General features: G+C 40.3%; 2 protein-coding genes across 4 annotated transcripts in view; one reads left to right on the forward strand and one right to left on the reverse strand.

The window, feature by feature from the left end:
* Window positions 1–27096, forward strand: part of IQGAP2 (IQ motif containing GTPase activating protein 2) — a 287962-nt gene that overhangs the window by 196628 nt on the left and 64238 nt on the right. For all 3 annotated transcript variants that reach the window (XM_028114559.2, XM_028114560.2, XM_028114561.2), the window contains 5 exons: window positions 2371–2534; window positions 16812–16902; window positions 21595–21762; window positions 24344–24486; window positions 26369–26539. In XM_028114559.2, the coding sequence (XP_027970360.1) occupies window positions 2371–2534; window positions 16812–16902; window positions 21595–21762; window positions 24344–24486; window positions 26369–26539 (737 nt within the window). The remainder of the gene's footprint in view (window positions 1–2370; window positions 2535–16811; window positions 16903–21594; window positions 21763–24343; window positions 24487–26368; window positions 26540–27096) is intronic.
* On the reverse strand, window positions 8378–13392 carry F2RL2 (coagulation factor II thrombin receptor like 2). The gene is made up of 2 exons (XM_028114433.2): window positions 13329–13392; window positions 8378–9450 (listed from the first exon to the last, which is right to left on the reverse strand). The coding sequence occupies exons 1-2, from the start codon at window positions 13390–13392 to the stop codon at window positions 8378–8380; spliced, it is 1137 nt and encodes a 378-aa protein (XP_027970234.1).

Genomic DNA, 27096 nt, shown 5'->3' on the forward strand with positions numbered 1-27096 from the left:
TTACTCTGTTTCATAGCGTATCACGTTTGTAAAGTGACTTGTGATTATGTTTGAAAACTAGCTAACAAAATGACAGTAGTTTGGCTCTAAGAACATTTGTTTTGTAAGCACTGCTTGTTAATGTGTAGTTTTTTTACTAGTTCTTATCTGTCAGCACTAACCTGGGAAGCAAAAGCCCCCTGTTAGTGTGCGTATGTGTGTGTGTATGTATGTGCATAGATAGTTGACCCTTGAACAATATGGGTTTGAACTGCACGGGCCCACTTAAACATAGATTTTTTTTTTTTATCAGTACATTACAGTTAATGTATTTTGTCTGCCTTATGGTTTTCTTAGCATTTTCTTTTCCCTAGCTTGTAATACATAAAAACGTACAAGATACTTAGTAGTGGACTATGTTATCAGTAAGGCTTCTAGTCCATAGTAAGCTATTAGCAGTTAAATTTGGGGAGAGTCAAAAGTAATACATGGATTTCTGACTGCATGAGGGGTTGGTGCTCCTAACCCCCACACTGTTCAAGGGTCAAACATATATAAGTATATTCACGCATGTACGTGCATACACTGTAGTATGTTATGACTGGCTGATAGTTTATTTTTAATAATTAGATGGTGGTACTAAGAGGGGGCCTCCGAATAGATATCCTAGAGTTGCAAAAACTTGTCAAATTCCATAGCTTGGCTTCTGTATTTTTTCATTCCTGTGCCCCTAGGAATTGTAGCTGTAGGACACATCACAACCGTACCATTTCCCGTTTCTACCAGCAGTGTATGAGAGTTCCAGTTTCACCACATCCTCACAGCACTTGCTACTGTCTTTTCTAATATAGCCATCCTAATTGGTATAAAGTGGTATCGCATTGTGATTTGGATTGCATTTTCCTAATAGCTAATATTGAGTATCTTTTCATGTGATTATTAGCCATTTGTATATCTTTTTTCAAGAAGTGTGTGTTCAAGGCGTTTATCCACTTTAAATTGGCTTTTTTTTCATTGCCCTATTATAAAAATTCCTTATATTTAGGATAAACATATATAAGGTATACAAGTCTTCATCAGAGACAGAGCTTACAAGTATTTTCTCCCAATCTTTAGATTATCTTCACCTTCTTTGGTGTCTTTTGAAGCACAGAAGTTTCCATTTTTACAACATCCCGTGTATTTATCTTTTTCTTCAGTTGTGTTTCTGGTGTCACAGCTAAATTTACTGCCTAACCCAAGGCCGCAAAGATTTACTCCTCTGTTTTCTTCTAAGTGTTACATAGTTTAAGTTTCTACACTTAAGTCTGTGACCCATTTGGGGTTATTTTTTGTGTATGATGTGATGTAGGGAGTCCAACTTCACTCTTACATGCATCTGATGTCCAGTTGCCCCAGTGCTGTTTGTTATAAAGACTGTGACCTATTGAGTTGTCTTGGCACTCTTGTCAAAAATCAATTGACCATAAATGTGAGGGTTTATTTCGAACTCTAAATTCTTTTCCATTGATCTGTACATCTGTCCTTATGTCAGTACTGTGCGGTATTGATTAACTGTAGCTTTGTAGTAAGTTTTCAGAATGAGAAGAGAACTCCAGTTTTGTTGTTTTTCAAGACTGCATTGGTTGTTCTTGGCCCCTTGCATTTACATAGGAATTTTATTTATTTTTTTTAAAGATTTTATTTATTTATTTGAGAGAGAGAGAATGAAAGATAGCACGAGAGGGAAGAGGGTCAGAGGGAGAAGCAGACTCCCTGCTGAGCAGGGAGCCCAATGTGGGACTCGATCCCGGGACTCCAGGATCATGACCTGAGCCGAAGGCAGTCGCTTAACCAACTGAGCCACCCAGGCACCCCTTTACATAGGAATTTTAGATTCAGCTTGACAATTTCTGTTTGAAAGAAGAAGGCAGCTGGGACTTTGAAGGGATTACACTGAATCTATAAAGCAGTTTGAGGAGGATTTCCATCTTAACAGTATTAACTCTTCAGATCCGTGAACATGGGATGAGTTTTCAGTGTATTTAGGTCATCTTTAATTTTTTTAGATGGTGTTTCAGAGTTTTCAGTGAACATGTCCCGTGCTTCTTTTGTTAAATTTATTCCTGTTTTCTTTAAGTAATTATAGTGTATTTGTGATTGGAACCTATTCCAAATGGAATTTTCTCCTCCATTTCATTTTCAGATTGTACAATGTGAGTGCGGAGAAATACACTTGATTTTCCTGCGTTGATCTTGTAGCCTGCAGCCGTGGCGTGCTTGTTTATTAGCTCTTACAGTTTATGTGGGGGGGGGTCCCCATCCCCCTTTCTAACTAAATCTTTGTCATAAGTGATTCTAGAGAACTTACAATGGACTGTGACTTAAGAGGAAAACTTTTTTTTCCCCTAGGAATTGTAGCTGTAGGACACATCAATGAAGCTATTGATGAAGGGAATCCTTTGAAAACTTTAGATACTCTGCTGTTACCGACTGCTAAGATTAAAAATGTGGACCCAGACTGCGCCCAGCACTACCAGGATGTTTTATACCATGCTAAATCACAGAAACTCATGGTGAGTCTCCGTAGGTTTGTTGCTTTTAAATTTACAGAGTGGCTTGGGGAGGGGGGCTGAGAGGGAGGATTTGCTTTACTCATTTTTCCTAAAACTTACGAGCTGCTTGTCCCAGCAATTGCCTGTGGATCAAAATGGAAATAAAAGGGCTCTTTCTATTTTTGTATCAAACATGAGGAGGAAGGTGGCTCCAGAGCTAATTACTACTTCTACTTTAACTAAAAACTCATCGGTGGTTAAGTTCTTGTTCAGAGTCCAGGTCATTGGATATTGACTGAGCACATACTGTGTGCTTAGTACTGTGTATAGCATCCGGTGTGGGGGGGGGGAAATGATACAAGGAACACCTAACATTTGAAGTTCTCTGTCCTTATCCTTAAGATGCTTAGAAACTGAGGCAGTGGGCATTCTCATATAGAATAGTTACGTAACAGTGAGTGACGCATATGTCAAAACAAGTCCTGCCCAGAGTGAAGCAGGGCCAGGGGATTGTTGAGGACGAGAGTCCTAAGAGGAGTGGTCGTGGAGACAGAACAGGAGCTGCACCTGAAAGGGAAGGAGGAGCTGGTTAGGTGGGTGGAAAGCAGGAGGGTGCAGGCAGGGAACACAGGGCCAGGAGGGTGTGAGCATGGTTTGTTCTCCGCACGGGAGGAGACCGACCTGGCTACAAGTCCCCTTAAAGAGCAGAGGGTTTTTCCCTCGCTACAGAGCTTATACTGATCGTGGGAGGAATTCCACAGACGCTGGCCCCTCTTGGAAGGGTACTGAGTGGTGAAGTTTATGACCTCATCCCTGCGAATGGTAGCGATGCTACCTGGGACCTCTTCGTAGCTGCCGTGTCCCCAGGTGCAAACCACACCCCAAAGGGGTGGATGTTTCCTCTGTAGAGGTCTTCACAACCCAGAAACTGCCTCATCCGAAACAGGAAAAACATCTTTGACTAGAGCAAACATTAACTGAGCACCCGCCACTTGCCACGCATGGTACTAAGTACTGGTATGCATACCATCTCATATAATCATTACAATCCATAACAGACATATGAATGAAATCTCTTTATTATCATCTTATAGATAATGGAACTTAGACTAAGTCATTTGTCCAAAGTTATCCAAAAAGTAATTAGTTCTGCAACCGTGACCTGGTCTGTCTGATTCAGAAACATATATTGTTGTGCATTAAGTCAGATGGAAGAAGATGTTTACTGAAGCATTGTAATAGCAAAAGACCCAAAACAACATAAATACCCATCAAGAGCGGCTCAGTTAAGTAAATTGCAGAATATCCATAGAGTGAAATATTCTGTGGTCATTAAAAAGAATGAGTGAATCTATATTGGACAATCTTCAGTATGTATATCGTTAAATAAAAAAAAACATGTTTCCACATGCCTCAAAATGGAATACACACCAATTGTAAGCATATGCTTGTATATGCATAAAATATTTCTAGAAGGAAACATCTTCTGGAAGGTGAACTAGAAAGCTGGTGTAGATGGGAGACGACTTTTTTTTTTTAAGATTTTATTTTTAAGTTCTCTCCACACCCAATGTGGAGCTCGAACTCACAACCCTGAGATTGAGAGTCACATGCTGTACCGACTAAGCTAGCCAGGTGGCCCAGGAGACTTCTTTCTTACTCTGTTGTTATGCTGTTTGGATTTCATTTTTTACAGAGTGAATGTATTACATGCTGAATGTTTCTAAACTTAAAAAACAAAACAAAAAATAGTGTAAAGAACTCACAGAGGGCTGTTTCCCCCTGTAACTTAGTTTCTGGAATAAGACCTACTGGCCCAAAGTGCTCCCTTCAAAGCAGCTAACTTCAATACAAGCTATTAGAAATATTTTGTCATAACGTAGTCTCGAGCAGCGTTCAGAAGTGTTGCCTGTGGCAAAGAGAATTGAGTGGTGAGGGGAGAAGAAGAAATATTTTTCAGCATTTTAAATTTTGTACCATATACTACATATACAAAAATAGTTTTAATAAATAAAATTTAAAGTATTTATATGGATGTATGTGTATTTATATATCCACACATATAGTCATACACACGCACGTGGGCGCACACGTGCACACACACCCATACCCTAGTCACCCCACACTACTGAACTGCCTCCTTACAGGTGAAGAAAAATATCCCCCAATGTGGGCACTTCTGAGATGTTAGGCTTCTGACAGGGATGGCCGTAGCATTGCATCACCCCCTGTGCATTAAGGATGCCATCAGGAAATCATCCTCATTTGACCCTCACAGCAGCTGGGAGGCTGGGCCCCCTCTCCCCTGATGTGAGGGAACGTGAATGTTAAATCGCAGGCCAGGGAATATGACGGTGAGACTGAAACTCAAGCCTTGGGTCCCCACGTCCCAGGGAGGGCGGAAGGGGTCTCCTCCATCTGCTGCTCCCACGGATGGAGCCATGGTCGTGGCACAAGCCACACTTGCCAGCATTGGAAGATAAAGTTACTTGCTGTGGAGACAGACAGGCACCGCTCCAGGATTGGCTTTGTCACAAAATAACCAGAGATTTTAGTCAAGTCCCTCAAACTCTTTGTGCTTCCATTTCCACATGTGTCCAATGGGTGTAGTAGTGCCTATCTTAAAGGATTATGGTAAGGGTCAAACGATGATATATAGATGTGATAATACATCTTTGTATGTTTATATATTTCTATTTCTACATATCAACATATAGTTATATACAATTGCATTAATTATGAATATATATGTGTGTTAGAGTGTTCAGCATTTTGCATGGAGCTTGACACCCCAAAAAAGTACTTAAATAATGTAGCAAATATTATTGTGGGCCCTGATGGGTTGCCACACAGATAAGGACTGAGCGATGACTGTGTCACAAGGTCCTTACTAGACACACAGATCGCTCCATCCACAAACCACAGTTGGGATCTTCTGGGTACAGAATAGAGATAGACCCACAGCCCACATGAGGTTTGTCCTTGAAGTGAACTTGACTCCATAACACCTTTCATAGGCAGGCTGTGGAAGTCCCCCTCCAGAGCTTTCCAATCTAATGGCTTTAGGTCAGGAGGGAATGTCACAGGACCTCGCTAGAACAGTCAGAAGCCTTTGCTGAGTGTCCACGCTTTGCCAGCTCTCTCTCAGGCTTGCTTCCTAAGTCTAAGAGCAGTAGCTTTAGTAGTGGAAATAGAGCATTAAATATGAGCCTAAGGATCTGGGTTCTAGCTCAGGCATTAAGCCACTTTTGGCCTATAAAATTAGGAGCTTGAACTGTATTGGCAATAGCTAACACATTGAAAACATTACCATTCCAAGCAATGAATCTGATTTGGTTAAACGGCTTTGTGTAAACACAATTTTCCTTCTCTGCCCATTCGTTTTGAAACTTGGTTTTTCTCAGCCTGTTCTTTCCCTGGAAAGAAGTCCGATTCTGTTATTTTTTTTGGTGAGGTCTCTATGTGTGTTTTTTAATCTCTGCTATTTTGTTACCTAGAAATTCCGGTTTTTGATGGAGGTTATTCTGTGCATTGCCTTCCCAAGGTCTGGCCTTGGAAAATAATAGAAAAAAATTATATTACTAGTATTGTCAGTATAAAGTAAAGTTTGTGTGAAAGTATATAGCTCTTAATGATCACAGTGGATAGCGTCTGCATGGAACTTGTGGCCAGCTTTATAAAAGATTGAGGATACATTGATGTAAGTTGGTGAGAATTCTTGATCCTTGTTAATAATATTTCAAGTGTAACCTTGCCTGGGCACCAAATTCCTTTTGTCTCATGGAGAAAGGCTGGGTAATAGGCACGTTAGCACATACTTAGCAGAAAAGACCTTTTATATGTCTCTTCAGTAGAGGCAGTGAATTGTGAGCTATTTTAAAAATAAAGGCTCTCCTTGAGAACTTAGGAATTGGATCCCCAAAAAAGTTTGGTTTTGCTACATGTATATTTACTACGTACAAGTTGTGTGCTTTTAACAAGTGAATATTGGCTGTATTTTTCTCCCCTAGGTAAATCTGTATTCCACATGGTGACTTTATTTGCAGAAACGTATTCCTTTCATTGAAGTTTTTGTCATCTTAAAACTTATTATAGGTTTCTTTTTCTTTTAAAAAAAAGTGGTGTTTTTTTTTTTATTTTAAGTAATTTCTATACCCGCCATATCTTTACACCCAACATGAGACTCAAACTCACAATCCAGAGATCAAGAGTCTCATGCTCTACCAACTGAGAGCCAGCCAGGTGCCCACAGGTTTCTTTCTCTTGCTTGCTTTAGTGTTTAACTGATTTTTATTTTTCACATAACCACATACCTACTATAAAAGATCTTCATGTGTGTGGTTTTTGTAGGTTTTTTTTTTAACTAGATCCAATGAAATAGGAAAGTTTGAACAATAAAACAATTCTTTTAAGATATTTTATTGTTTTGATAGTCATTACAAAGTATATGGTCTACGCACATTCCCATGGACTTGAACATTTATGTCAGCAATCCTTCATATCCTTAACCACTAATATCCCATCTCCTATCTAATCCCTAAACTAAGAGAAATGTTGTCGTTGACTTATAGGAATATACTGGGCATTTATAACAAAATATTTCCCCATTAAAAACTACATATAAGGAAAAAATATTGGAGATGTTATTTTAAACTTCTAAATGACCTCATGAGTGTGTTCTAGTTTAGCTTTTTTTTTTCTTTTTTTAACATGCCCAACTAAAAACGATGTCCGATGTTGTACAGGGTACCTTGCCTTCTCAGTAAGAACTGAATGGGCTTTCATGATGCTTAGATGCTTTGGGATTTTATTCGTTCACTCAGCAGCATGATATACAAAGCATGGATCTGGGCCCCACCAAGAAGACTTGGACTCTGAGAAGACTTGGATCTATAAGAAGCTAAAGAAGGGAGAGGATGGGCCCCTTCTTTACATGGTACTTAATTAAGTGTTAATGAAATTAATATTTGTATGTAAAGGAACTACATATAAGTGTCAGAATAAAAATACAAGAAAGGGAGATGAGAAAAATGAACTTCTAGCTTGACAATCAGAAGAATGGTCCATTGAAGGCTTTAAGAGATGGAAAGAATTAAGGCAAACATGTTAAAAACAGCTTTACAGTTAAGAGGCAAGAGCAAAGAGTGGAGAAATCAAGATTACAGCAAAACAAGAAGCTTGGCCAGGCAAGGTTTATTCGGAAGTAGAGTTGAAATGTTCGTCCTGAATGGTGAGCCAGAGATTTCTAGTTTATTCCAAAGCAGTGGACAGTCAGTGGCAGGTTTTGAACTGGGGACTTTGAGTGATGTGCTCAATCTGCTATCTGAGGAAGAGTACTCTGGTGGTGGCCGGTGAAATGGAGGATAGGCTGGCAGTGAGGAGAATGGCAAGAAGGCAAAGGTTGGACTAGGGTAATGGACCCTAGTGTTAAAAATAACTCAGAGTGAGGTGACGAGGTAGCCACCAGCATGAGAGTGGAGGGAAGCAGAAGAATTAAAAATGATGCCAAAGAGTGAAAATGGAGATCTTAGCTTCTCCCTGTGCGTCATCGTGTCCCACCTCCTCCGCCAGGGCACCTACAGCAGAAGCCTCATAGAAGTGGGGCAGATGGAGATGTAAAGAGCTTGAAGTACCAGTCAGGCAAGTGTGTCAGTTGCCCTAAAGAAAATGGTGATGTCTTTGCTCCTGCAGTGACATTCTTAAAACACTGAGAAAGTATTAAAGTAAAAAAGTGCCCTTGTAATGTTTTATTCTGAAGCGGTATTTCTTAAGAACTCAAAAATGGAGCAGCAGGGTAGAACTCCTGGCACTAGGCACAGGTTACCCTAAGAATGTATGTTTTCACAGATAGCCTTCCTTATTCTCTAGCATGATTTCACCATCGTAAGGTAAACAGTGGAGTGATCTATGATTTTTGACATGAGAAAATAAAGGAGTGGATCTAGGCAACTATTTAGGCTCCCAAGGCACAAAGCTATGAGATAGATAAAATATAAGCCATCAGTGTTGTTGTAGTAGTAGTTGGCATGGTGAACAATAAGTATAATGTTGCTTGGAGCAAAGCAAATGGTAAAAATCACAAGAATGAGGAGACTCGCCTTAACATAGCACAACCATCTGTCATCATGCGTATTAAGCCTCCGAATGATGGTTGTGTAGCAGTAGATAATGACCACAAAGGGAATTAAGAATCCAAAGAATGCCAAGGAGATGAAGTAGTAGAGTTGGAAGGGAGACGAGGACTCGCATGTGTTGTGCACATCATGGCAGGTGGTGATGTCCTGCTGGACGAGATAATACTCCTGCTTCAGGATGAGAAATGGCAGCATGTATAAGAAAACCATTGCCCACACCAGTCCACATGTTATGAAGGCATAGGTGCGCTTGGGCAGCGCTCGGTAAGTAAAAGGATGAATGATGGCTAGGTAGCGGCTGATACTAATGCAGGCGAGGAGCAGAATGGAGCAGTACATGTTGCCATAGAAGATGACTGTGGTGGCCCGGCACATGACCTCTCCAAATACCCAGTTGTTCCCATTGAGGTGGTAAGCTATCTTAAAGGGCAGCGTGACACAGAAAAGAAAGTCTGCAATGGCCAGGCTGGTGTAGAAGATGGTCATACAGATAGATCTGGTCCTGAAGAAGAGCATCCACAGGGTCACCGCATTCGCTGGCATACCTACTGCAAACACCAGGATGTAGATGGCAGGTATCAATTTGGTACTTAAGGAGCTGTTCAGGTACCCCAGGGTAGAATTATTCACACGAAGATTTGAAACACTTTCTTCAGGGCACTTAATTCTTACAGTTGTGGTAGCTCCTGTCCAGCCTTCTATGGCAGAAAGGGGGAAGTCTTCAAAAGAACTGAAGGGGTCCCCACGGAAGGTCTTAATAGGTAAGGTTGGTTCTACCAAGGTGCGTACATCATTTTCCATGCCTGTAATTGAGAAGAAGTATTAACATGGATCATTGCTGAGCCCATGACTAAGGTTCAGGAGACAATAAAACTAAAAGCCTTAGGCTACATAATTTCTCTAGTTGTAGAATTGAGGATCATTTTTATTGTCAAAAAGCACTATAAATCAGGTAATCAACAGGAATGCATTTGGTATATATCATATGCCCCAGCCACAGTGCTCACCCATGCAGGAACAAAAATGAGATGGCAACTCCTTGCATGTAGAAAGTTTATAATACTGCTGGGGAAAACAGTAATAGCACATCAGACCTCTACAGGCCAAAGTCATGTTGATTATAAACCATATAGGCATCCAGACAGTAGTTAACAGATTTAAATGTTTGAGCAGAATGTCAGGGAGAAGATGAACATGAAAAAGATGAGCAAGGTTCACGGAGAGATGGAAATTAATAGATGAGTAAGAATCTGGATGGTGAAATATGGACAGAGGCATAGTGTGGGCTGGTATGGGATGTGGGAATGTCAGATAAGTTAATTCGGCAAACGTTCATTGCATATTTATATGCCAGTGATAGAGTTTTAAATAAACTCTGTGTCAGACTAGTGGAGAAGATGCACAAAAACGTGCCCTCTTACGCTCACAAGGTGCATCTGAGAGATGAAAGAGTAGGTTCCAGCCAAATCTCTGAAGGGCCTCTTTATCTATACTAAGAAATGACGTGCCCTTTCTTAGATGCTGGGGTCATGCACATACAAAATTGTGGACAGAGGCATGGCCATTGTGGCAGACAGCATGATGGGTCCCCAAGATTCCACCTGCTAATGCCGGGAACCGTTGAATATGTTATTTTATATGGCAAAAGGGACTTCACAGATGTGATTTAGGATCTTCAGATGGCATGAGGGTCCTGGATTGGCTGAGTGGGCCAAATGTAATCCTAAGACTCCTTATAAGAGGGAGGCAAGAGAGTCAATGCCAGATATTTAAAGATGCTGTGCTGCTGGCTTTGAGGATGAAAGGGGGAGCCATAAACCAAGGAATGGAATGCAAGTGATCTCTAGAAGCTGAAAAAAGCAAGACAACAGGTTCTCCCCTAGAGTGTCCAGAATGAACACAGCCTTGCTGACACCTTTGACTTCAGGACTTGTGACCTCCAGAAATATAATCTGTATTGTTTTTAAGCCACTCAGTTTGTGGTAATTTGTTCCAGCAGCAATAGCATGCTAATATAACCCTGATTTGACTTATATTTAAGATGACTTTGGTGACAGTGTAGAGAACAGACTGAAAAAGTAAGAAATTAGAGGCAAGGGGGACTGATTTGGAGCCTACTGTAGTCATTCAAACTCAGGGTGGACAGTAATGGATTAGAGCGATGGCAGTAGAACGATAAAGATGAACACTTGAGACTGATGGCGCCTCCAAGGACTTGGCATCCAGTTGGCTCTGGTGGCAGTGAGGGAGAGGCAGGAGGCAGGTTTCTCCTCTAGATGATGCTGGGCAAGAAGATGGGACAAGGGACAAGACGAGAGGAAACGAAGAAAAGATGGAAATAGAGAATATAGTCAATGATCTCATAACATTGTATGGCGACAAGTGGTAATCACACCACACAATGTGTAGAATCGTTGAGTCGCTATGTTGTAAACTTGAAACTAATGACACACTGTATGTCGACTATACTTCAGTTTAAAAAATTCCATTTATGCAAATTGGAAATGGAACAAAAAGGAATAGAGACACAACAACTACATACTATAAATGTTGGGCATTGGTTGGCAGGCTAATTTTAATAATCCTAACTCATGCAAGAGCAATTTCAAAAATACACTAGACCTTAATACTCAAACCTATTTCTCATTATATAATTCTTCCATAAATTAATCTTGGAGATGTACAAAAAGTAGATCCTGTGAAATTTCTAAGATGGACTTTCATGCTGATTTCAAACCTCATATTAATTTAAAATACCATTGCTCTGCCAGTTACATCTTTTCCCATGACCTCTGGATTCCTACATGTTGAATACTTGGGAGTTAGTGATTAATAACGTGGTTCTCATTCAAAGCCAGTTTCTCTTCCTGCTGTAATCTCTAGCAGTTCACCCCCAGGTGAAATTGAAGCCTCCCTCATAACCTTGAGATTGCACAAACTGAATTCAGTGTATAAGACAGAAAGTGTTGCCTGAACAAGTAGGGACAGGGAGGTGTTCAGGTGTCATTTACAGGAGAATAGATTAATGAAAAAGAAAGAAAAATCCTGGGAAGTGTTCTGTGCCTGTGTTTGGATGTGAACTCTGAAGGTGTGTTGCGTGATGCTTGAGTTCAGCCACACAAATCGTTCTCAATTTTGCATTTTGCAAAATGCTTAAATTTGGTATCACCCATAGAGAAGTGCCTTGGGAAGTAGGCACAAAGCTGGAAGACAGTAGCTGAAGAACATGGTGTACAAGCTATTTCCTTTCAGGATCTGATAAGAGCTGTTTGAAACGAAGTGTTTGTCAGTTCGCAGAAAATTCCTGTGTTTAAGCAAGACATGGTGCCTAAAAACAGGGTAAACAGTGACTTTGTGAAAAAGTCATGATTCCTTTTTCCATGAGAATTCCAGATCTGGTTCAACTTAAATAAGTCTTATTCCTTAGAGTCTGGTGTGCCTTCAGAATAGTACTCATCATTAAATTTTACATATTTTTAAAGAATTTCGATGAATTCTTAATACAGTCTTCCATTTGGCAGAATGTTTCTGAAATGTTTTTAACTTGGGGAAAGGTCTGAGAAAAGGACTGATCCAAGGGGACCAGATTTCAGCCTCTAAACAATCGGTTCTTCGCTCACGTTTCTCCCCCGACCCCATGGAAGAAAGCAAATGCACTGCCTTTTCCTTTGTCACCTTTAAATGCCCCCTGTTCGCCTCTATGAAACCCCACCAGCATCTTGAAGGAACCCCTTTCACAAACCACTTTTCTTTTGCTTTTCTGCTGTATTTGCATCCATCCACACCCAGAAAGAACAGTCACTTGTCCTTTTCATGAATCACACATGTGCTATTGCTCTGAGTGGGTTCTCTTGGGACTCTCCTACAACCACCTTGGCGACTGAAGCAACATTCCTTTATGGAGACTTGGTTTTGTTGCATTTCTATTTATTCTGTTTCATCGCTGCCCCTCAACCCCAGCTCTCCCACTCTCCCGCTCCTAACAATGTTGGCAGGAGAATGACCTAACAGTGAAAAAAAAGAAAAAAGCTGTGGCTCCAGATCTATTGCAAACTGGTTTATTTCGGAGTAAGCAGGAGGTGACAGGCTAACATTGTGTTGAGTGAAATAGGAAACACATTAAGAGTTGAATTATAGTATCTGGGAGATCTCATTTCTCAAACTAAAAAATCATGTGAACATAGGGAAAACTCCATGATACAAAGAGAAAGTCAAAAAAGGTATTTCATTAAGAAACACTAACTTGTTAGCATTACTTATTGAAAGACCACTCTTTCTTTCTGGGAATATCCTTGTTTCCCCCCACTTGTGCTTCAAGAGAATGTATAAACTTGGGATTTTTTTTAATTTCTTGAAAATGTGCTATCTTTGTTGATTCAGAGGAAATTCTTAGAAAGTCAGAATCTTCTCACAAAGAAATTTGATTCTTCATTTTAGAGATCTAAAATCTTGACCATGCCACAAATTTTTAAATCTCAGCAGAAAACATTAGTTTTTGGCAAGGGTTGAATAGAGTGAACAGACCATGGCTATTCACTTCTGTGATGCTACCTTTTAATAACAAACACTAAGCTCTGCCTTTTGGGCGGCAGACTGTGTGAAACGCAAAGAAAATTGGATGCAGTTCATTCTTGCTACACAAACCAGCACCCCCAACATGCCCCGTAAGAAAAGAGCTTACCGCTTTGACAAAAAGTGGGCGACAGAAGCATTACTCCAGCAGCAACAATGATGAGGGCTTTCATCTTGGTGACCTGAGTCCTGTTTCCCGGATGTTATTAAATGTATAGAACTAGGGAGCACAGTTCCACCTCTGTTTCATGTGTTAACAGCAAATGGAAACCTTGTTCTCCCCTGAAGAGTGTGCTGTCCTGGGCTCCGCAGACTGGGAAACTTGCCCAGGTCCTCTGGAGGGAAAGGGTGTGACAGTACTCATGTTGCAGTGCGCATGACTCAGGCTGAGCCTCTGAGCACATTACTTTATCCCCGGAGAAAATCATTTAACTCTTACCCACCCCTAAAAATCCGTTCAGAGTAGATGCTGTAATTCCCAGCCATTATACTTCTGTGCATGGAAAGAATGTAGGTAACATACAGTCCTTTCCAGAAGTAAGCTGACAGTAGATGTTGAGTAGTAGTTAGTTTTGAGACTGTCAGATATCTCAATTTTATCCATTTATAAAAAACACACTTCCAGATGGTAATTTCTACTCAGTAATTGAGCTGTCAGAATCTGTCTTTTCCTTATCCTCCCAGCTCTTTCAAATCGTAATTCTTAAACTCTCTACATAATTATACATGAACTGAATTATGGAAAGCAACATTTTTTAGGAAGCTAAATGTCAGAGCTTGATTACTTTGGAAAATTCTCCATCAGTGTCCACATTGGTCTGAATTTGTCATCACTCCTTGGCCAGACCTGGTTTTAGGGTGTTTTGTTTTGCCGTGACTCAACATACTTGTCGGTTAAACTGAAATCATGATACAACTTTGAAACGCAGAGAACTCTGTTTACTCCATGGTTGTTGGTGAACAGTCTACAATAAGCTTCTTTTTTTAATTGTGGCAAAATAAGTGTAACATGCAGTTGACCATCTTAATCATTATTAAGGGTACAACTCAATAGTGTTTAGTATGATCACATTGTTGCACAACATATAAGCTTTTGTGAGTAGTTATTTCCCGGAGGATATGATTTAATGTGTAGTAAAAAACAACAACAACAACAATAACAACTGCATTGTAACAGGTTTTTCTGTAATTAACACAATTTAAGATTAAACACTAAGCCAAACGATCCAACAGCACGTTGCATATAAAATGCAGCAAGAATCAGAAAATGCAGGTTTCACCCAAGACTTACAGGCTGAGGGATAAGCCAGGAAGGAATTGATCTGTGAAAACTATTCACACTTGATTAAATTGCGTCACAGGAAGAGTTTTGCAATCAAAAGTCAGGGTCTGATATTTCAACTACAAAATATATGGTAACAGAAGCTGAGACTGAAAGCTATTTTATCGCAGAAATAAAAACCAAAGTGCCACAAAATATTGAAAGGGGTACTTTTTTGTTTAATTAAAATTGCCTAGGACTCGTCTAAATTCAGGAATTTATGTCTTGATTTACAGATGGTCTAGCTTCTCTTTACTTAATCCATTTGTAACTCATATGCTGAATCTGACTCCTTAGCTAGAGGTGGAGCCCTGACCATCCTATAAATATAGTTCCAGGCTTCTAGTGAGCAATTTAAAAGGAGACCTTAAACTGGTAGGATTCAGTTTTTACTCCTGGTTTTGTATTTAACTCTAAGCATCCTTTAATGTAACGAGTCATGATTTAAGCTGTTGACTTAAATTCATTTGCTTTGTCAAGTTTCTCTTTGGTTTGCCCTATAAAACAGATACTTTAAGCTTTGAAGTGGGGTTGTTAACTTCCTTCTCATCTGGGCAAAAGTTTGTATGGTGTATCTTCTGTAGCGATAAGTTATGAAGGAATGTGGTAAATGCTCTTCAAAAAAACTGAAACATACATAAATGAACTTGTATGGAACGTAGTTTTTAGGCTGTACTTGTCTCATTTCAGAGTGCTTTCCACAAACATTATCTCAAGTTAGTCTCTGAGGGAAATAGTATTAAAGCCTGCCGGAGGAGCCGATGCATGTTAGTTCTCCTTCCTGCAACCCATCCATCCACCATGAGTCCGAAATGGTGGAGCTGGTTCTCCATAGCTCTGATGAACGGCTTTCTGTTCATCACAGCCTTGCTTTTGCATTTAGCACGTGACACTTAATACTACACATGGGCAAATGTCCCCAGTTGTTTAAAAATAAATGTCTCTTCTTCCCTGAAAATATTTAATTTTTCCTGATAGTATTTACTTGTAATCTTGGGCAAGTTTATGTAATCTTGGCAGTTACAGCCTGGAAGTCCCATATAATTACATTACATGCCAGCACCATGTTTGTAGTATGATCATCACAACCAACCCAAAAGTAAAATGAATCGTAAAGGTAATACCTTTTGATTGCTTTTATCACTTCCGTTCTGAAGCTGTCCTTAGCTACTATTTTCTCCCCCCTGGAATTCACCCCTACTATAAGTTAATCCTTTCTTGACTGTTTCTAGATCATGTATCTACAGCTATTATTACCATGATCACATTGTAGTATCATTGTTTTTAGATAAATGTATCTTTTCTACTAAACTGTTAGGTCCTTGAGGGTTCTTTGCCTTATTTTTGTCTCTCTGTCTGATAAATGTCATTGTGTTTCCCTCAAATTTAAAATATCCTGTGGTATTCTGGGCCACCTTGGGTACCACAGTTAGTGATTAAGGGAGAGAGTATTCAGACAAGGCTTTTGAGGAGGAGGTGACATTTGAATTAAGGCCTGAAGGGTCAGAAAGAATCAACAACCACACAGCTGGGGTAGAATGCGGGGCTCTGAAGGAGGCTGCTGTGCACGTCTGGGACAGGCAATAGAAGAGTGTGAGTGAAGCCAGAGGGGTCAGCAGGGCTGGATCGCTAGATCCCCACAGTGCCTGGGAAGGGAGTTTTATTTTCTCCTACATGCAGGGGAAAGCCTGTGGAGGAGTTTAAGCAGACGGGTCGTCTAGTGAGATGTCCATTTTGAAGAGATCATCTGCTTCCTTGTAGAGGACCACTGTGGTAGAGGGCAGTCTTGGAAGCAACAAAAACAAATAGACCAATGCACCCGTCCAGGTGGGATGTGATGGTAGGCTAGAGATCATCTGCTTCCTTGTAGAGGACCACTGTGGTAGAGGGCAGTCTTGGAAGCAACAAAAACAAATAGACCAATGCACCCGTCCAGGTGGGATGTGATGGTAGGCTAGAGATCATCTGCTTCCTTGTAGAGGACCACTGTGGTAGAGGGCAGTCTTGGAAGCAACAAAAACAAATAGACCAATGCACCCGTCCAGGTGGGATGTGATGGTAGGCTGAACTAAAGGGGTGACAGTAGAGAAGGGAGAAGAGGTTGGATTTGGGAGTTATTTCGTTAATAGTTTGTACAGTGTTATGACAGTGCTTGGTAGGTGCTGAATGAGAGTCTGTAGGAACTATAAAAATGGGCTCCTGAAAAGCAGTTACTGATTCTGTTCATCATCATTCACTATTCTTCCTTTTATTCTGTGGCAATATTCCCAGGACTCGGAGAGTGTTTCCAAAGTTCTTTGGCTGGATGAGATACAGCTCGCGGTCAATGAGGCCAACGCAGACAAGGACAAAGCAAAACAATGTAAGCCCGCATCTCCTTTTGCTGGTCCCATGTGCCTTGCTGGTCAAGCCACTGAATTACTTTTTTATTTAAATAATTTTTTAACTTCTGTACTTTTAATATCTGAAAAGATTTGGATCCGTAGCAATTTCAGTTGTTGAGTGTCTGTACAAAAATAAGCTTCACTGGTGGTGGCACTCTTTTCAGTGATTAGGAGCTAACTAGTGAAATGTGAGGGTGTTGCTGAACAAAATCCAGAAAGCAAAAAATGGTTCCTAAACTCTGAAATTCATAGTGTGAGCAAGCCCTTTTTTTATCTTGATCTTTAGGAAACTAGCCCAATCTGATTAGTAAATGCCTTTCCTCCCTTCCATGTCTTCCATTGTATTAGTCAGGATTTTCCAGAGAAACAGAACTACATGCATATTTTTCTCTGGGGGGGAAAAAGAAACAGCTATATATATAGTCCTATATCTGTGTGTATCTGTGTGTGTGTATGTGTGTGTGTTTGTAGATAAATAGTTGTTTCTCTGGAAAGTATGTAGTATCTATATGCACACATACATAGAGAAAGAGGGAGATTTATTTTAAGGAATTGGCTCATGCTGTTGTGGAGAGGCTGGCAAGTCCAAAATCTGCGGTGGGCCCTAGAGGTCAGGTGGCAGCACTTAATCACCAAAGGCAAGTGCGTGTGGCTGCTGTGATGGATGCAGAGTCAAAGCCTTCCTCAGAATAGTCTGACTCACAGAGACCAGTGGAACTGGCTGATTGACCGTGGTGTTCCTAGAAATGAGACAGACCGTCTCCTAAATTCATACTTGATTTGTACAAGTGGAAGAAGAGTTCTAGGTCAAATGAACAAAAATGTAACCTGAATAGCAAGAGCACAGAGTCTTGTCCCCTAAATCAATTCCCGTGTTTAATCATTTATAGACCAAGAACCCCTTGAATGAAGGGGAGACCCAGTCCTCTTGAGAACGGACTGCTACACTATCAAAACTTTACACAGTTCATCTTTCTTCCAGGCTTCTCCTAAAGAGGTCTACGATCTTTGTGGTGGCTGTGCTGATGTCAAAGGACATAATCAGACTTTTCAGGGATTATAGGACACTGGCTCTGAATGGATACTAATTCCAGGAAACCCAAAACATCCCTGTGGTCCACCAGTCAGAGCAGGGGCTCACGGAGGTCAGGTGATCAGTGGGGTTTTAGCTCTCTCTTCCAGTGGGTCCTCAAACCAGCCACGATGACTTCCCCAGGTCTAGAATGCCTAAGTGGAATAGACATACTCTGCGCCTGGCCGAATCCCCTCATTGGCTCAAATGATTAAGCTTTTCATTTTATTCTAAGCCTCTCTTTTCATAGAGGAATAGTATGAAAAATCACATGGCATTCTAGAGTAGCTTCAAGAATGATACACGAACACTCTACATATACAAATAAACTACCTAAATGAAGATTCCTGGAAGTGTTGTTCATTAACCTGTCCATTCATGGCACAATTAGGATGTATCCTGTTGTAAGGTCATAGAATGCTGTTGAGATACCTTAGTCTTGCCCCCAAAGATGTGCTTTTAAACTTTGGAAGCATCCCTGGGGAACATCTGGTTTTTATTTCCTCAGCCTGGAAAAATATGTGCCTTTCTCCAATCTGAACTTTTATACCCTTAGGGTCTTTGAAGTCTTTCCGTTCTAGCACTCTACTCCTTAAGAAAAAATAAAATAAATTTGAAATGTGTCCGTAAGAGCTTTAAATTTGAATATAAACCTAAAGGAAGCCATAGTTTGAAGAAATACTTTTAAGAAAGGAGGTGATAAAAATAGGCACTCAAACAGCCTGGAAGGGTTACGCTTTTTCTCTTAGAAATCAAACCGATTTAGAAGTCATTTCATTCATTTTATTCATGTTCTTCCTACCTGTGGCCTGAAAATGTGAAGTTGGTTCTGTTTTTTCCATTGAGACACTCATGGTTCTACTGACTCTGAAAGGCAGAGGCTTTCTCAACTCTGTGTGATGGTGTACTCCCGACCTACACATTTAAAATCCTGTCTTTCACTTCTGCCCTGTGCCTTGGAAGAGTTGACGTAGTATCTTCTATGATAAATAATACCAAAAAGATGTTCTGAAGTAAAACCTTCTATATTCTGACATCAAGATGAGAATTTCCCAGTTTGTCAAAAAGGAGTTTAATCTTAACTTTAAAAGCATTCTTCATTCTTTGTATGAAGACTTGAAACAGATTCTTGTCACATGTTGTAAGCCTCAAACCCACTCCCAGATAATCCAATAAAAGAAAAAGTGTTGCCCTATATGTTTTACCACAGACAAGACTTAAAAGGGCAGAGTAACTCAAGTCTCCTACATTTGGGCCCATGTTCATGTCCACCGGAGCCTCTTGCTTTCTTAAAGTAGGTCTGTCTCTACTTTTGACTCCTGAGAGCAGTATTTCCCAACCTTCTCCCATCATTGTACCCCAAGGAATCTTTCCAGATAGATTTTCCCTAAGTACTTCCCACCATGATATTTTAATACCACAGATGAATTGTGTATCTGTTCATGTACCATATGTAGGCCTATGCTTTATACACAAAAAGATGTTTTGCCCCCTCCCCCCAAGAACCAATTTTTTGCCCTGCTAGGGATTATTTCACCTCTTAGGAGAGAAAACATGAGAAAGACTGCCAGTATATGGCTTAAGATGTAACACAAACAGTTCTTTCGGGTCTCTTAGGAGATTTATGGGAGGTGTCTTAATTTGTTCTTTAACGACAAACATCCCTGACTTTATGTAGACCATTTATCTGACATCTTCAGTTATCTGGAACTAAACCACATCCCACAGATGAAGCAAAAAAAGCAATCAAAGTCGATGTCTCAAAGCCTGTGCCCCTGGACCTGCTTTCCTCTACTCGTTGATACACCTCAGACAGATACGTGGAGCCTGTGTGTTCTTCTCTTAGGCATAATGCTAACAAGTTCGGTTATGTCTCTTCCCAGCTCAGAGCACGTCAGAAGCCACGGATTACCAGGCAGTCAGGTGTTGGCTGCTCTGTGCAAGCACACAGCAGCAAGAAGAGAACTGGTGGGGCAGGAGGGGGAATTGAAAAAGCAAAGGGGTTTGAGGCCATTTAGTGCAGGAACAAAGGAGCCCAAACACCTCCATAGTACTACAACGACTCAGGGTATTATAGCACAGTATAGTGACAAGAAGGACTCTTCTGGCAGCCTCAGCAAACATTAAGCACCTACTGTGTACCAGGGACTGTGGACAAAATGATGAGCAGGAAGAGACACTGTTCTCTTAGGGTTTTCTCTGGGACTTTAGACTTTTCATGGAAAATGATTCTTTTAAGAGGAAGAGGAAGTTTCAGTTACCTAGAAAATGAACCTTTGGACCCACCCCTTGCCGGTCAGTACTCCATGATAAAGCACATTTCTAGATCAAGAAATGGGTGCCTTTATTATACCCATCTTTTAAGGAATACACCATTCTACTGGGTTAGTTGAAGCTGTCAGATGTAATTCACATGAGGATTCTTTGTCATTTACTTGTTCCTCCTGCTTCTTTGAGACCACAAACCTCTCAAACACCAGGAACACATTTGTCCCATCCTCAAAAGCTTTCCTGGAGAAGAGGAAAGGGGAACTGTTGATCCATTCCTATTAACTCTTATAAACACAAGAGCATACTGCTTTGCCTTTTGTTTTGCAGCAGTCGAAGTTTGCTACAGAAGTTCTTGATTCTTTATGTACTCTTCCAGATTTGTGTGACCTTGATTCTACGCTGTTGAAAGTCAAACTCCATTTTTTTGCCCCTTCAGCTTTTGTACTTCCATGTACATGTGAACATAATTTGATGACATCAATATACCATTAAGCATGTGTATGGTAGAGTTTGACATGTGTGTGTTAGAAAAAAAAAGGAAAAAGAATATCCACCTCTTCCCTTTTCATCAAAAACTTTTTTTGTCTTTTGACCTGGTTCCTTCAATTTTTTTGTTCTAGATTTCTAATTCAGTGCATTTATGGTTTGTGAAAACAGTACTTTCATTGGTTAGGCCAGAATATTCTTAACTGGAACTAAAGTGGATAATAAAGAATTCACCATGTTAACTTTGTTTAGACAGCCAAGAGTTCAGTGTGGTTTGATTTATGGGGAGAGACAGAAACTTAAAATGGGAAAAGATGTTTTCTAGGTCTAAACTGGCTTCAGAATTAAGTGGATTGTATGCCTGCCAGCTATACCTGTTGCCTTTCTAGAACATGTGTGTAGGTGGTTAATGACAAATCTTGTGACGTGTACTAGTGCTATACAAGAAAATATCAGGATTTTTACTTATTCTAAAATAAATAAATGTCTTCCTAAGATCAGTGACCTCTGTAAGGACTGCATATCTACTGTTCGTATGCATTTACTCCTCTTAGAGATCACTACAGGGAGTAGGACCTAGTGTCTTCACACCACATGAGAGTAACCTGGAAATACCATGATTTTTAATAAACTGTGCTTCTGTGGGATCTTGTTCTTACAACCTAAACTGGCTGGTAGGTGAGTTGGTGACTGTCTTGGGTATATGTGTTGCATACTCTGAAAGGGTACAAAAGGTTTAATGCCAATGCATTCCTGAAAGATTGAATTACATCTTTGCGCACCTCTAGGGTAAGTAGAAGATAACCATTAACAGAAACTTTTTTTTTTTCCCATGATGCAGGGGTTACACTGGTCATCGATGTTAATCAGTGTTTGGAGAAAGAAAAGCCAAGTGATATTTTGTCTGTCTTGAAGTCTTCTATGTCTAACACAAATGACATAATCCCTGAATGTGCTGACAGGTACTATCATGCCCTTGCAAAGGCAAAAGAGCACAAATCTAAAAGTGGTAAGCTTTTTAGTCATTTAACACCAACTAAATGTCATTTTGAATATGACGCTGTCTGTGGTATTGTATTAATTTTAAGACAAATACTGCTTTAAAATGAACATTTCTAATATATTTTTTTATCTTGGGCTTCTGGGTGGCTCAGTCGGTTAAACGTCTGCCTTCGGCTCAAGTCATGATCCCAGGGTCCTGGGATCGAGTCCTGCATCAGGCTCCCTGCTCAGCGGGGAGTCTCCTTCTCCCTCTTGCTCTGCCTCTCCCCTGGCTTGTGCTCTCTCTCTCTCTCTCTCTCTCTCTCTCTCAAATAAATAAATAAAATCTTTAAGAAAAAATAAAATATTTTTTTAGACGTAGGTTTTTTTTGAAAAGCTCAGATTAACTTGGTGGTTATGCATGGGTGTTATCATAACCTTGAGAAAATACAGTATTTAAGGAGATTTTGCTTTATCTAGGGCTTGCTTATTGATCCATTTCTCTAGTGATACAAACTGATTTTGACACTAATATTTCTCTTTATCCTTTTTGAAACAAATGGTACATGATTGTACAATCTTAAGTAGGAGTAAAGAGTAATTTTGAAAATATGGAATAAAGTAGAATGAACTGGTTTCCAAGGGATCAGATCAATAACCTCAGGAGGTATTTATGCCTGTTCAATCCAATGGCAGACCCTGAAGTGTTAGCTCTGGAAAGTAGCTTTGAGATCATGAGCCTTATACTCATTTTTCAGATTTAGAAACATATTCATGAGATTGTGGTCAGAGGGAGACTGTGACAAACCCAAAGAGGTTAATTTTTGATAGGCCACCGTTCCTTTGGTAGATGGTTACTGAGCACTTCATGTCCTATCAAGGATCCAAGTGTCTCCTGACTCACAGGCTAATGTTTGTTTGCACCTCATCATAGGTCATGGACTACTCTTCTTTGGGAAGCTATGTGAATGGCCTAAGAAATAGAATTGGAGGATAAAAAGGGTTTTTTTTAGTTCAACTGGAGGTCTTTCCCATAGTACACTGTGTACTTCTAAGTTTATCTGATGTATTTCCAACTCAGAGATTCCACCCCTCAATTCAGCAAATTGCCCATTAATGAAGTGTGAGGAGGGTTATTGGCCATTCTTTCTAAATTGGCATCTGCTCACCTTTGAGCTCCTCCCTGTTCCCTTCACATCTCTTCATCCAGAGTCACTGTAGTGTCCCCTACCTCATCCTTCATGGAGAAAGACTTATGCAACAGTACTAATGCAGGGGTTAAGTTCAGTTTCAAGTCCATCTTGGCCTAAGCTTAATTAATCTTCTGTCCACGACCCTTGCCTACTCCTCTTCCTTTGTGCCATGTTCTGGTGCATGTAGTCATGTATCCCCAGATTCCCAATTCAGAAACCTAGGAGTTACCTTAGATCCATAATGATTACTTGTGATCATCCTCATTTGACTGTACAATATAGGTTCTAGTAGGGCCAACATTTCTACACAGATAACAGCTGTCTGCCCGTTTGGAAAGAGATAACATCTCTTTTCCTGGGCAGTGACACGCAGAACAGTTGAGAAGCACTTAAAACCAAAAAAAGAATCAACACACATTCAAGGACCTTGAAGTTACCCCTGCTTAGGTATTTGAATCCATTTAAATATTCTATAAGGAAATTCACTTCAACTTTGATTTCCCTATAAAGACGTTTACTCTAAGGCTCACTTGACAGCAGCTGGTTTAGATTGATCTAGGTCAGATCATGTTTATGTTTATTTTTGTGGTTGTTTTACCTCGCTGGTCTGGGACAGGAATCATGGCCATTCAGCAAAATAAACAGATTTCTAAATAGGAAATAAAGCCCATGGATTCCTGAGGAGGAGATACTCTTCTTAACTAATTAAGCCATGAGTGCCATAGATTTTTTTTTCTAGTACATCCTCCCCTCCCTGCCAAATTAAGTCCTTTCTGCAATTTTTTTTTTCTCATTTTGTGTGGTTATGTAGAGCAAGGTGAGTCAAACCAGGACATTTTCCTTCTCTGTACTTAGTGACCTTAGTGTTTGCATATGCCAGTTTTTACTTTAGATGAAGTTGTCTGTAAAGATTAGTCACTTCTGCATTGGTTTAATGAAGATCATTGGCTTTCCCTAAATAAAGAGTCACAGTCCTTCCAGGTCGCTCCTTCTCAGAGAAGTTGCTGGAAGACTTTCTAAGCAAAGAAGATTCTTGCTCATTGGTCTCCTCTGTCCATTTTTCATGCTGTTCACATCTCCCAGGGACATATATTCTTCGTTTGCTTTTCCTTCTTGTTGGCCATTTGTGACTCTTCTCATCCTCCTGAGAAGTTTGAGGTCCAGAGCCCTAGCATTAGACATCCCTCCGTCCTCCTCTTGATTTGGCTGAGTTGAGAGCTGCCATTGAAAACATAGAATTCACTCATTTTAGTGAGTCATTTCTCTCTCTCTCTCTCTCTCTCTCTTTTTTATTTAGGCCATTTGAATGCTTGGTGAAAAACTGTTTATTGGATTATTTTGTGTATTGGAGAAACTGCATTAATGTTGAAGGGTTCAGTGTTTCACTCTAGAATGTAACAAATTTCTTTTCTTTAGTGTCTACTGAAGGTTCATGGCTCAAACTCAGCCTGCAGGATAAGTATGAGTACTACTACAACATCGAATCAGAAGAGAGTTCCTGGGTCACACCTGAACCATATTTGCCTAAAGAATCATGGCTCATGGCAAAAGAAATTGAGGTAGGAGGTTCGTGTTTAATGAAAAAATAAGTGGATTGCTTTTCTATTTTTGAATCATGGAAGTGATGGGAGGAAATAATGGATTTATCGAAGGCTGGACATAGAGTAAAGTCTTCATGAATGCAGTTGGATGTGGTTGCATGGCTACTAACTTTTACAATTATTTCTGTGTTGGCATACCACCACCAGACAGATCAAGGGGAAGAAAGCTTTTGTAGCTTGTTTGGAATGGTACATGATCCTAAGAAATCAATCTTCAGGTTTGCCCTGACACAAAAGTTCAATTAGTAATAATTTCTTGGTTATCAGTATTTGGAAAGTCTTATTTCTTTCCCCCTCACAGCCTACCACAGAAACATGTATGTCCTTTAAAAAGTCAGGAATGCTTTCTGGGGGGAAACACTCTTGAAAAGATGTTCACAAGATTGCTTTGGACTTGAGACCAAAGTTGGACCCACAAGATGTGAATATTGCTGTTTGATCCATGCATTGTAGTATGTTCAAAGAGAAAATACTAGTAATAGTTTAGTCCCATTTTGGAAAAAAAAAAAAGAAAGAAAGAAAGAAAGAACACACAAATGTAGGTCTTACGAAATTGCTAAAAGTCACCAGCATCAAAGATACTGCAGTATAGCAACTTTGTGGATGGAATCACCAGTATATTTGCTAAAACTCCAAGAAAAATCTATGGCCTGGGGCTGAGAGTGCCACCAGAACTCCTGAATGACAAGAAGACAGTGAAGAAGATAGTTAATTAACTAATTTCAAATATTCAAGATTGCCACAGTTTACAAGAAAATACTAAGGTGGCAGTGCATTATCAGTGCTACTTTGTAGAAAAATGAAACTGTAAAAACCAGGTGCTGTAGTTGAAAAGACCTATCTTTTTGGTCTTTGGACCTGTGAAGAAGCAGCATCAAAGGGTTATAATTCGGAGCCAACAATAGCTCCAGTGGTGTCCAAAGATGCCTTAGGAGTAACTTTGTGAAACTAAGCATCATTCTATTAGGATTATTAAAAAGTGGAAGATCTACACTGTTTAAAAAAATTATTTCTTCTAGACAGTCTAAAAGTACTGATTTCATGAATGTGAAAATGTCTTCTTTTGAAGGTTTTTAAGCATTTTTTATGATGTCAGTTTTAATTTTTTAAATTAGCCCCCCATTGATTGCAGTCACACCGGATGAGAGCATCAGCCATAGAAGTGAGTCCAGTCTTGGCTTGCATCTCTCAAAGAACATAAAAAGCAAACCCAGTTCGTAATCCACATACAGATTTTCACAGTCCCCCCTTCCTCCTTTTCCCTCGTTCATTCTCATTCAGACAGAGTTGCCCCTGTCTGGTCATGGTAGTGCTTGTCTCTCCTCTCCCACCCCCTTTCCTTCTGCCCCAAGTCTTTTATTTTCCCCCCAGTTTATTTTGAGCTCCTGGCTCTTTGCAGAGGTCTGCCTACTCTGACCTGGACAAGAAAGGGGGCAGAGGAGCCAGAAGACTTATGGCCACTGCAGTCTTTTCCTCGGCAGCCCTGGGGAGGGAGGAGGTGATGCATATGCATATTCATACTGTAATCATCCTTGTCCCGTTTACGTTCTGGAGCTCAGGCCTCACACCTGGTCCTTGCCGGCACCTCCACCTCCAGGTCCTGAGATCACTCAACCAAATTCTCAGAGCACTTCAGCACCAAGTTCAGAAGATTCCAAAAGCCTGTTGCTAGAAAGAAGCTAAGCCAGTTCATCCCTTGGCTCCGGTCAAATCTGTTTTTAAACCAGGCCAGAAAGAGTTACCCGTATCGTTTTCTCAGAGATATAATCTCCAGACGCTATTCTCTATGCTCCTTTCACCTGATGTGTGAAGTGTAACCATAAGAAATATCTCTTGCCAGGACACTGTTGAGAAAGTCACAACAGATTATGTTCGCAAGAAGATGTGGTCTGCGTCTGATGATTTGCTTCTTCGCCTTCAAGCCACAAGTGCAGGATCCCTTCTTAGGAAAGAGTACGAAGCTAGGAAATCATATTTGTATGAACAAGAAAAGCGTGTGGTCAAAATACAGGTATGTGAACCACCTACCACTGGTTAGAGCAAACTGTCCTATCCCCTGAAGATGCTTCATCGGATAGTATGACAGTCAACTACCAGCATTCTAATTAACAAATCTGACTGCAGATTTTTCCCTTAATCATTGCCCCCAAATCTCCTTTAGTAAGGCTCAGAGATGGGAAAGACATTAAATGATTTTTCACCTTTGGAGACCATCAAGGGGCCCTGTGGACTCGCAAAGGTCTGCCTGCCACCAACCTAGTTGGAGCCAGAGGGACTCCTCAGATCGGAGTTGAAATCCTGTTTCTCTAAGAAGCTGGATCTCCTTGTGTCATCTACTTTCTAAACCGGGTCCTTTATGAATTGATTTTTTGGTGGCTAATGGATGTTGAGTGGCACCTGTTTCTATGTTCTTCTAGACAGAAAGAACAGAAGAGCTAATGAAATGGATTTAGCCTCTCCAAGAACATATTCTCCCTTACATACTCTTCATTTAGGCCTGCAGGAGAAATCCTCCTTTCCTGACTGGTTGGTTTTGAGCTGTTCTTAAGCTTGCATGACTACTCTGAA

Source organism: Eumetopias jubatus, unplaced genomic scaffold, assembly GCF_037043125.1.
Source record: "Eumetopias jubatus isolate StellerSeaLion01/CBP00866 unplaced genomic scaffold, mEumJub1_p1.0 scaffold_5, whole genome shotgun sequence".
Lineage (NCBI taxonomy): Eukaryota > Metazoa > Chordata > Mammalia > Carnivora > Otariidae > Eumetopias > Eumetopias jubatus.

Excerpts from the sequence above, each read along its gene's own strand:
- F2RL2 (XM_028114433.2), bottom strand. The coding sequence starts at position 13,392 with ATGAAAGCCCTCATCATTGTTGCTGCTGGAGTAATGCTTCTGTCGCCC. Across the intron at positions 9,451-13,328 it reads GCCCACTTTTTGTCAAAGCG|GCATGGAAAATGATGTACGC; the intron begins GTAAGCTCTTTT and ends TCTCAATTACAG.